The sequence below is a fragment of the Stegostoma tigrinum genome, chromosome 5, assembly GCF_030684315.1.
Source record: "Stegostoma tigrinum isolate sSteTig4 chromosome 5, sSteTig4.hap1, whole genome shotgun sequence".
Classification (NCBI taxonomy): domain Eukaryota; kingdom Metazoa; phylum Chordata; class Chondrichthyes; order Orectolobiformes; family Stegostomatidae; genus Stegostoma; species Stegostoma tigrinum.
In genome coordinates, this window is record NC_081358.1 from 5,828,042 (window position 1) to 5,840,418 (window position 12,377).

Consider the following 12,377-nt stretch of genomic DNA (forward strand, 5'->3'; position numbering starts at 1 on the left):
CAAATACTGTAGTTACAAGAACAGATCAGAAGCTAGACAACCTGCCGAGTAATGTGCTTCCTGGCTTCGAAGAACCTGTCCACCATCTATGAGGCACAGCTCAGAGCTGTGACGGTGCATTACACACTTGCCTGGGTGAGTAAAGCTCCAGTAACACTCAAGCTGCTCAACAGTATTCAGCTCTATTCTAACATTTCAAGTTCAAAGATTTCTCAGAATGAAGAAGAGTTATTGGACTCAAAATGCCTCACCCTCCAGGTTAAGTATTTACTCCTTTCAGTGGCAGCAACGTGTACTACATACAAGATGAATTTCAATAACTCGCAAGGCTTCTTCAGTAGTACACACCAAACTTACGACCTGTTCCATCTACCAAAAAAAAAACAGTGCAGCAGATGCATGGGAATGTCACCACTTCCAGATTCACCTCCAAGCCATCCTGACTTGAAACGATATCTCCACCATCACTGGAGTAAAATTCTGGAGCTCCTTCCCAACAACACATTGTTCCTGGTTAATCTTGGTTACTCTGTCTCTGCTGAACCTGAAACTATGGCTCTGAACCCAGTCCTACTCATTTTATATAGGCAGATAGGCAGAGGGATCTGGGTGTACAGGTACACAGATCACTGAAAATGGCAACACAGGTAGAAAAGATAGTCAACGATGCATGCAGCATGCTTGCTTTCATTGGCCGGGGCAATGAGTTTAAAAATTGGCAGGCAATGTTGCAGGTTTATAGAACCATGGTTAGGCCAAATTTGGAACATTGTGTTCAATTCTGGTCACCACTCTACCAAAAGGATGTGCTCGCTTTGGAGAGGGTACTGAAAAGATTTACCAGGATGTTGCCTGGTATGCAGGGCATTAGCAATGAGGAGAGGTTGGAGAAACTTGGGTCGTTCTCACTGGAATGACGGAAGATGAGGGGGCAACCTAATAGAGATCTACAAGGTTATGAAGGGCATGGACAGAGTGGACAGTCAGAAGCTTTTTCCCAGGGTGGAAGGTCAGTTACCAGGGGCCATGGGTTTAACGTGCGAGGGGCAAGGTTTAAGGGTGATGTACGAGGCAAGTATTTTATACAGGGGGTGGTGGGTGCCTGGAATTCGCTGCTGGGGGAGGTATTGGAAGCAGATACTATAGTGACTTGGTCGTCTTGACAAATACATAAATAGAATGGGAATAGAGGGATATTGTCCCCAGAAGGGTAAGGGGTTTTAGCTGTGATGGGCAGCATGTCGGTGCAGGCTTGGAGGCCTAAGGACCTGTTCCTGTGCTGTAATCTTCTTTGTTCTTTGTTCTTTATCTGATTTTATTTTGCAGTACCAACAGACGGCAAGAAATGAGCAGTGGTACTGTAACCTCAGCAGTCTCCTCTTTTGGGCAATCAGATAATTTCTAAACAAATGCCCTGTACATTAATCAGACATTTAGGATAAGATGCTAGGTCCCACTCTCAATGACCAGTAGGCAGATGTCCCACTATCTGATCAGGACATCAATCAAACTAAGTCCTTTAATAATGATTAAAATCAACGGTGTTTTGTCAGAACTTGAGGGCTCTATTACTTCTCATTTACTCTTTACACAGGTTAGCGTATGTACACATAGCATTCTCCATCTGTAGGACAGGATACACAGTGGATCAACAGCTCTTAAAGAGATGGTGCTCAGAACTAAAGCATGACATATTGAAAAACCTGATGCTTTCTTACTAGCTGCTCAGCTGGGAACCAGGGATAGACTAGATCAGGAATGATCCGTGATAATTGTGCCACAGAGTCATACAGCACAGAAACAGACCCTTCACTCCAAACTGTCCATGCCAACCAAGTTTCCAAACCAAATTGGCCCCACTTGCCTCCATTTGGCCCATATCCTTCAGAACCTTTCCTATTCATGTACATGTCCAAATATATTTAAATGTAACTGTACCTGCATTTACCACCTCCCCTGGAAGTATACACAACATACGAACCACCCTTTGTGCGAAAAAATTGCCACAAAGGTCCTTTTTAAATCTATTTCCTCTCAGCTTAAAAATATGCCCCCTAGTTTTGGGTTTCCCTACCCTGGGGAAAAGACCTTTCCTATTCACCTTATCTCTGCTTCTTATGATTTTATAAACCCCAAATGCTCCAGTTTAAAAAAAGTCCTAGCCTCTATAGGTCTTATTCTGGGATGTGTTACAAAGCAGCGTTTATATACTTCAAGCGAGATTTCCAGAATACAGATACATGTTTCTAGCCATTTAGAAAATTGCACATGTAACAAAGAAAGGTGAGAGAGGAATAAAAGAGAACATGTTTCAGAAAATTAATGGTTTCCAAATCATGATGGTGTAACTAAACATCCTGAAAATTTTCAGCTCATCATAGGGAATCAGTTTGGATTTGTAAAGGCTAAGTCATGCTTAATAAACTTGTACGAATATTTTGAAGAGGTAGTAGTGATGGACAGGGAAATGCCTATTTATTTGGGCTTCCAGAAAGGCACTTGATTTAAAATCTCCCATAAAAACATGTTGCTAAAGTCGAATTGCATGAAACTCAAGGGAAATTATTAATCTGATTAGAACATAGGCTGTGCAGCAAAAGAAAATGTAAGTGTAGTGGATAGTTAGTCTAAATGGCAAAATGATTTGAAATGTCCCATAAGGAACTGTGTTCAAGGACTTATTCAATCATTTTTTTCTGTTAATGTTTTAGATGATTGGACAGTCATATATCCAAACTTACTGATCAAACTAAGATGGGTGGTAGTATAAATGGAAGCATTATATTAGAAAGTGATATTGACAGATTAAGTGAATTGGCAAAACTGTGGGGAGTGAGTTTTAATACAGGCAAAAGCTAGGTTCATCCACTTTGTCTAAAAATGGCTAAACAGTGTAATTTCTAAATGGTGAATGGCCTCAAATAGCAGAGATCCAAAGAGACTTGGTGGTCCAGGTACCTAGGTCATCAAAATGTCATAAACAGGAAAAGGAAATCATCCAAAAGGCTAAAGAAATGTTGGTGTTTATAACTAGAGGATTAGAATACTTGGCTATCAAAGGCATGCTATACAAAGCCTAAGTTAGATCATACTCAGGTACTGTGAGCAGTTCCAGGCACCACACTTTTGGAAAAATATATTATCCTTGAGGGAGCTTTGTGTAGATTTACCAGAATTCCTGAGCAACCATCTATTCAGTCTAAGTAGAGGCAAACAAGGTCATTTATTGATTAAGGATGGTCCTAATGACAAATTAATGTAGCATCCAACTGGTTCTTAAATTATTTCAAACTTACCACCTTCAGTAAACTATTTGAGAGTCCCATTTCTGCAAATGAATGCATTCAAATATTTGTGATGCATTTACTTCTTATTCACTGCTACTCATGTTCTATACTTGTAATTTATTGCAAAGTAGTATTTTAGATTTATCTTTTCAATACTATTTAGAATCTGTTATGTCGCTGGAAAGTCACCTTTCAGATATCTCCTTACAGGAATGAAAAGCTAAAGACACCACAGTTTTCACAATTTCCAAAAATAAATCTAATAACTAGTTCGCTGATACAACAGTTGTAATATTTTGGGTACATGTCTTTCGAAATGCTAATGATGCACAACTTGGATGATTGCTATCGTGTAGGTCCTAATTTACAAAAAGTAGTTCAGGGGCCTTTTTGTTTGAAGGGATATAATTTGCTTTTATTTTAAATAACAGACATTCATAATAATTGATGTGAACAAGTCATTTAACCAAGGCTATAACTATAGAACCACAGGAAATGTTTCTGAAATTGACTTGCTACAAAGCAAGGACTGAGACTGAAAATTGAAACTTGCAAAAAGAGCATGGGGTCATGACATCAGCATCAACAGATTTGATAAAATATTTGACAAAGCTTCACTACAGAAGCACAGATAAAAACCAGTGGAATCACTGTTTTTTAATGGAATAATTTTTCATAATCTTGTATCCCATTCAGCCATACAAGCTTCCTCTCTATATAAGGCTTGAACTCATTTATTGTCATCACTGCAATTTCCCTTCTGATTTGTTAAAATGGAGGGGGACACTAAAGGAAATGAATCACCAAACTGCTGTCATTGATCCTGTCTCTGACAGACATTATGCTGTAAGTTACAACCAAAATAAACCTGAAGCCACAGGAATTCCCATAACACCCTTCCATGAATAGCTAAGCTTCAAAAGCCTGGTATAACAACATGGGTTTTAATGGCCCTAGGGTGGGCTTCAGTTCCAAAAAGGCAGATCAAAGATTTTGAGCCTTATGAATTCAAGATTGTTTACCAACCTGCCACATTTTGATGAAGAAGACCTCTTCAGTGAAGTTAAAATAAACATTGGAGTCATATGCATCATCTCCTGCATTTCGAACTGTTACATTCACAGAGATATTCTTCACTCCTCCTAACGCTAAGTAAGGTTTGTGCTCATCAATACTGAAATGAAAAAGAAATAGATTAGCATTCTGAACTAATGAGGATCAACAGAGAGTGCTGCTACAGTTTGGATAGAAAATTTAACTTAAGGCAGCAAAAGGTAAATGCACAAAACTATGCTATTAGCAACATCTGAGCCTTTGCCGTAATGTAGTATTATGATGCTGCTGATTAAGACAATTATCCATCAAATGGTAACATAATTCGTTTATGAATTAGATTTAGATTTTAATTGTCATCTTTAAAGGATACTATACAGGAAAAGATAAGGCCAGGAAACACTGTGAAATCGCTGGTTCACTCTCCAATCTAGAGCACAGCTAAGCAAAAACAGAGAGGGTGCAAGAAATGAGAAAACACAGATGGTCTTCAGACAACCGAATAGGGAGGACGGTGTGTTACAGCCAGCAAATGTGAAATACTTTAGAAGCAGCATTTTCCTCAAGATTAAGATGTAGAGTTTTATATACATTTGAAAGAACAGCCCTCCATTCCACCCTTTACAAGCCCTCACCTTATGGCCATCCTATTTTCACAATCATTGCTCATGGCCCACCATTCCTTTCATGGCCCTTCCCTACTTAACCCCGTTACCCTTTATAGCACCAATGCTAATATAAAAGCAACCCATGCCCTTTAACCCTCTCGTGCCAACTCATCTAGTATCCACAATAGAAACTGTGGTGACCAAAAACAAATTCGAGTTCATTGGTAGCATTGCAATTTGAAACATTTACATTTATACAAAAACATTCAATACATTGAAGGTGCTTAATCTAATCAGCTACAAAAGCAAACATTTATATTCCACACCTGGATTTGTCAATCAGTTTGTACTAAACAGGCATCCCGCTGTAAAAATGCGAGGTTGTAAAATTCATTATGCACTATAAATCCCATTATGATAATCGACTGGCTTACGCCAACAAAATGAATTAGAAAGCACTGCTATTTTTCATTCACTTTTTTTTAAGTTTAAAGCCCTGTGGAGTTAAATCATTTGACAGCTTTTACTGTTCAAACGGATGTTTACAGTCTAATATCTTTGACAATTTTTGGCAACATACACTTTATTCACACAGTCTTACCTACTTGTAACAATCTCAGAAGCTTATGGCCTCCCCTACATGATACCTAACCTCTCCCAAAGCTGTACCTAGAACAGGAAAGGAGTTGAGGCCGAGATGAGGTCATCCATAATCATATTGAATGGTGAAGCAGGTTTAAGGAACTGAATTGCCTACTCGTGTTTCAAGTTTTTACAGCCAAAGACTGCAAGATAAAGGAGCAGAAGTAGTCTGTTCAGCCTATAAAGACTGGTCCACCATTCGCTGAGATCGCATCTGATCTGATAATCCTCAACTCTACTCTTGTGCTTTATCACTGTACCATTTGATTGCCTTGTTGATTAAAAGTCTGTCTGTCTCAGTCTTGAATATACATAACAATCCAATCTCAACAGCTCTTTGTGGCAAAACATTTAACAGACACATGGCCCTTTGAAAGAAGAAATTCCTCCACATCTATGTCTTAAATGGGTAACGTAAATCTGTAACAGATGATAGTTCTCTCTGTGCGAATAAAAATTCAGGCCAAAGTTTTAATGCTCAGTATAAATGTCAGAGAAACACACCTTACACTGTAAACAATATTTCATGATCCCCAGTGGAGCAACATCCTTCATCAGCTAAGGCAGCATGGTCAGTGGAAGCATCTAAGCAGTGGTTAATGGCATGACCTGCTTCTTTTCCCATGTCCTCAATGCTCCTGTTGACCAGCAACTCCTGATACTCTCCACTCAGTTTCCTCCTGCTTCCCAACTAACTCATACCCAACCATGCTCCTACCGTCTCTGTGTTCCTGTTCCTGTGGTGTACTTCCCCACTGCTTCCACTCCATACTGCTCCTCTCATGTTTTCTCCATGTTTTCTGCTCCTTTTGCTCCTGCCACTACGCAGTGAGAAGCAGACACTTTTCACAAATCAGTCAGTAAAAAGAAGGAATCATGACAATACCCTTTCCTTGCATATTTTTAGCATCATTACCTCGCATTACAGTTGCATGGAGCTGTGTGGTTGATAATTTATTTGAGGGAGGATCCTTCAATCAAAAACATTTGAGAATCACTGATCTAGTGCACTTAGTTAGGGCTCATTGCTAGTGCAGAACCTCACTGTACAATCACAGCTACAGCTCCTATCTTCCAGTGACTGCCACGTGGCCCTCTCTCTTACACACACACAAAGACAGACAAGCATATGCTCGTGCACACACGTGCACACACACACACACACACACACACACACACACACACACACACACACACACACACACACACACACACACACACACGTAGATGGTATAAGGGGGAATCTGGTGGGTCCAAATTAGAAGTGTTAAATCTGGTGCACTGGTGATTTCTCTGATCTGATCTGCCGTTAAGGGAGTCTCCATACAAGGAGTGCTCACTTGGAGAATTGATGCTATATATGTTAATGATGTGCAAACATTATGTGGACAACAGTCATAAAGTCTAATTTGTACAAACCTACAGGTCACAGGCTTCAAGGTTGTCTAAACAGAAAATAAACACCACATCTAGTGAAAATGGTACAAATTGTTGCTTGTAGGTATTAAAGAGTGTGAATAGTCTTAACCTAATCAAGGTTTATTTTTGCATGTGGGAAGGTGCTGGGCCCATTTTGTTACATTCATTCCTCTACAACAGCAAGTCTTGGAGTCTTCTACTTGGCTTCCTGAAGCAAGGAAGAATCCAGAATAGCCACACAGAAATGCCTTTCCACTTTCACAATCCCTCTACCACCCCTTCCCTGTTCCCACTCAGGTCTCCTCCCTTCTGGTGGGCCATGAGTCGTTATAACTGACTTACCACTTGAGCATTTAAAATGTTAGCTTGCAGAGCTCTGTATAAGGAAGTTACAGCTGTTATGAGCCCCTCTGAAAAATCTGAAGCCCCCATTATGAACGTGTGGAGCCCACAGTGCGGGTTCAGACTGCTGCAGAAGAGAAAACTGGGTCCTCTTAAACCCAGCACAAATTTCAAGTTCTCAGCAAATCAGTGTCTCACACCCATGCACTTCATAGCCCACCCCTTTCCACTGCCAGTTAGAACAATTTCTGCCAGGACTAGGACCTCTCCGCCATTTTATTGGCCTCTGGAATCAGCTTGACTCCAAGATAATCCAACCTGGTATCATATTACTTAAATTGTTTACACTTTGTTTCGGTCAGAGTTAAAAGCTGAACTAATCATAGTTATTATATTTTACACTGTGTGACTGTGTATAACAGAAATAAAAAGTGGCTAATGTATCAGGCCTAATACTTAGGGCAGTAACGGAGCTAATATGACTCCACTTAAAAACAGTAGAATTCTTACTCCAAGCTTGAACATAATCTCTCCCAATAGAGAGATTCCAGTGACTTTAAATTTCCAAACGGAGACTTTCAGTCCTGCCCATACAAGTAAGTGTGATTAACCCATCACTGATCTGCACCAAAGTGGAGTTGAAGCATTCTGCAGTCTCAACTATTCTTATGCTTGGTCTGTTTTTTTTCATTCCTCAGCTCTAAAACAGAGGTTATATATAAGTCACTGTAAATCACTCCATTCAGAAGCTTGGTTTTTACGCTCCTCCAGGGTTAGAATCACAGGTGGATGTAGGTGAGCATTAGTGTCCCATGCCACCCCAGCCCCTTTTTAGGGTGGTGGGTGGCAGGGGTGACGAGAGGACTAGCCGTCCGTATGCAGTGGATAGCCAATCCAGCTCACCAGGGGGCCACTTCAGGTCAAAGAGGCTGATGGAGTTTTTTCAAATGTCTTCCAGATTCGTTCAGGCAGCAGAAGCCAATTCAGGAACTTTGAGGCATCCACCCAGCAGCAGATCATGGGCCAGTGTCCCAGCTTGTCCAAGAGGTCCTCCCAGCCACAGGCTGGTCTAATAAAGACTTTGTCCTTTCCCCGACACATACAGTGGACTACACACACACACACACACACACACACACACACACACACACACACACTCATATACACACATACTCATACACACCCACACACACACACTTATACACACACACACACACAAACGCAAACACACTCACACGCACAACTTGTTCTTTCTGGAAAAAAAATAGTTGCTTTAGTTTAAATGTAAAAAAAAGTTGCTGACCGACCACCTCTAATTTGAAGTTTTCTTTCTCTTCCTTGCCTGCCAACGCAGTCTGTTATTCCTTATTTTCAGGAGCCCGCTCACTATCCTTAATTGGACAGCAAGCCTGCCCCTCGATGATTAATCGGCCACTCTGGGAAAACCTCAAGTGACTTCCTCTCACAGTGCGGCTCCTGACCTCTATTTCAGCCTGACACCAGAGTTCAAATAACCACAATGAAAAACTTGTCTTTGTGTGAGTTTGCAAAAGAATATTTGAATCATACTTTCCATGGGACAGCAGTTGTTATGTAACGGCAAAACATGGATATTCAAAGAAAACAATTCAGACTGAAATCAAAACCACACTGGTTGCAAAGCAAAAACACTAATGGTCAATGTTATGGCAAGCTCTGAAACTGAATGGGTTTATTGATCAAAACTGGCAGAACAGCTGACTGCCAAACATGAAAATTCAATAATTTAATTAGCTGAACAACTGAGAGCAGCAATATATTGCAAACTGTTATTGCACTGTTTTATGCTATTTGAAGTGACTTAACCACAGAAAATTAAACTGCACTTTCTTCTGCTCTTTGAAGTGGCAAGTACTGTCCACATCAAATATCCAAACTATTTATCTGGGATATTACTAAACTATTGCGAAACAAATGTTGCCAGTAGCATGCCAGACTTCAGGTGGCCCCAATGAACATGGAGTCTTAGAGATTGATACCCTCAGGTCAAATGCTATGAATGCAGTAATAATACTATGAGCAAATCTCTTAAAAGTGTATTGACATAAGGACTGACACACATGAACTGGCATCTTTCTCAGCAACAATAACATTGTTATAATGCTCCTTGCAATGCAGAGGCAATGGCCTGGTATTTTAATGCTAGACTATTGATCCAGAGACTCAGGCAATGTTCTAGGGATGCCGAGTCCAGCCAACTGGTGTTTAGAGTCTAAAAGTTTAATTCAGAGTCTATTGATGACTGGGAAACCCCTTGTTGATTGTAGGACAAACCCAATCAGTTTACCAATGCCTTTTAGGGAAGGAAACTGTTGTCCTTACCTGATCTAGCCTACATGTGACTTCCACCCACAGCAATGTGATCAACTGATAAATGCTCTCTGAAATGGCCCAGCAAGTCATCCCGTTGTAAAATTTTGTTGAGATTTGTTAAATATGCAAACAGTCTGCCTCTGGCAACAAACTCAAAAAAGTGAAGGTGTATTCAGCAGATTCAATTTACATCATGACCCTCCAGTATTGTTTCTACGCTTGGTGTCGCAGTAGAATTACTCAACAATTTGGCACAATTCAGTGGATCAAACACAATCAGTCCTTTTCAGAACTGCGGCTGCTATGCCAGTTGCAAGCAACTTCAGAAAAATTCCGAACTGATTTCAGTGCCCAACAGGCAGAGGATTGCAGTTCCCCATTGCAATGTCAGTTTTCCAGCCACTTCTCAGTCATCAAGATGTCTAAGACAATGTCGGCTATCCTAAGCTGGGAAATCCAGGTAGCACTACTGATGGTAATCTCCACTCGGTCTGCTCCAGCTTGGTTTGAATGTGAAATTAAGGCACCATTTAAATGCACCAACTTCAATTTGGTACAATTTGAATCTTTTCGCAACGAGTAGGAATTACAAAAGATAATCAAGCATGTCCTCTCTTTGCTGGCACTGTCAAGGCCACCTAAACAGAAGCTAGTACGGGTCTAGGCCCGAATCGTCAGCTTTCCTACTCCTGAGATGCTGCTTGGCCTGCTGAATTCATCCAGCTCTATATTTTGTTATCTTGGATTCTCCAGCATCTGCAGTTCCCATTATCTCTGAAGCTAGTATTTTTTGCTTTAGTTTGTAGCAGCTTCTAATCTTCTCCTCATATATTTCAAGAGTACAGAATCTAAACTGGTGAGTGCAGAGCAAAAATTCATGATACATCCACTACCACACTATTCATATATTACAGATAAACTTACAGGTCACAGAACTTTCAACATGCTGGCTGACCTGGGAACTTTCTTCAGCTGAATGTTATTAACCTTCAAATGCAGAATGCCAATTTAAAGCAGCATCAGTTTAAACAGAGAATTAAATATTTTTAATTGCTACAGTAATAAAATCAATTCAATACTCAAACCAAGGATAAAACAATTACACTGATATTTGCCATCCATTACCTTGTGTAGCACTGCAACAGCATCATTCTGTTCAGTCTGAAACTTTTCAAACTTACAAACTTATCCAAAATGAAGGAATGTGATAAAGATTATTTTCTGGTCCTGTGACATTTTGATGAACTAACGATGCTCAGAACCAGCTGGGTCTTGTGAACAAAGTTTTCTTTACTCTTTTGTGGATGTGAACAAACACTGGCATCTACCCAGCAAAGTGGAAAATTTCCCAGATAAGTCTTGTCCACGAAAATCAATACGACTCGAATCTGGCCAGTTACCACCCCCTAAACCAGCAATAAAACAATGGCAAATATCGTCTACAGTGTTATCAAACAAAACACACTCACTATTAACCTACTAACTAAGATTCAGCCTGGGTTCCATCAGGATAACTCAAGTCCAGACTTCTGAAAGCCTTAGTTCAAACATGGGCAAAAAAGCAGAATTCAAGAGAGGAGTTGACAGTTACTGTCTCTAATATCAGGGCAGCTTCTGACCATGAGTGGAACCAAAAAGCACAAGTAAGATTAAAGTAATTGGAAATCAAGAGGCAAGCTTTATGGTTAAGTCATAACTAACATGAAGGAAATTGTTTTATGGTTCCTGGAGGCCAAGCATTTCAGCCCCAGGCTATCACAGAGGCAGGTAGGGTCAGTTAGCTCACTTGGCTGGTCTGTGATGCAGAGTGATGCCAACAGCACGTGTGCAATTCCTGTGCCAGCTGAGATTACCACAAGGGTCCTACCATCTCAACCTCACTCCTCACCTGAAGCCTGGTGATCCTAAAATTAACTCATCACAAGTCATCTCTATGAGATAGCTCTTCTCCATGGCTACTTTATTTATTATTACTGCAGGATATTCTGAGGGAAGCATCCTGGGTCAAACCATTGATGGCTCTCCCTTCATCATATGGTCAGAAGTGGAGAGGTTCACTGATGAAAGCACAGCGTTCAGTTTCATTCATTGTTCATCAAATAATGAAGCAGTCCAGGCCTGCTGTTGTAACCGGACTATATTGAGACTTGAAATGTTTGGCAATCATTGTGCCAATCAAGTACCAAGCAATGACCATCCCCAGTGAGAAAGATAATAAGTGCTTCACGATGTTCAAGTTCACCACCATCAACATCTTAGAACCACCACTGATCAGAAATGTAACTGGATCACCTCAATAAAACTTGTGGTTATGAGAATCATCTGATGCTAGGAATTCTGTGGTAAGCAGCTCTTCTTTCAAATCCCAAAGCCTTTTCACCACTACAGATCAGGACTATAACTGAACACTATTCACCAGCCTAAATTTGTGCAGCTCTATATAATCAATGACAAAGCTTCCCATCCAGCATTGTACTCTCTCCCTCCACCACCAATACACAGTAATATAATTAAATGAATGACAAAGATGTCACAGGTGGTGTGATTCTGAAATCAATTGAAGAGATCAAGAGAAGCCATCAGATTAGGAGGTGAGGTCTTAGGCTTTACACTTGAGAGCTATATTAAGTTACCTGCAAAGTACAGATGCAACCAAGAGTTATACAGCTCTTCA

At 40.4% G+C, this 12,377-nt stretch overlaps 1 protein-coding gene across 1 annotated transcript in view; it reads right to left on the bottom strand.

Annotated features, from left to right (window-relative positions):
• itga9 (integrin, alpha 9) overlaps nt 1–12,377 on the bottom strand; it is a 389,128-nt gene that overhangs the window by 120,448 nt on the left and 256,303 nt on the right. Inside the window, exon 18 of the mRNA XM_048530144.2 lies at nt 4,314–4,461. Within this exon, the coding sequence (XP_048386101.1) occupies nt 4,314–4,461 (148 nt within the window). The remainder of the gene's footprint in view (nt 1–4,313; nt 4,462–12,377) is intronic.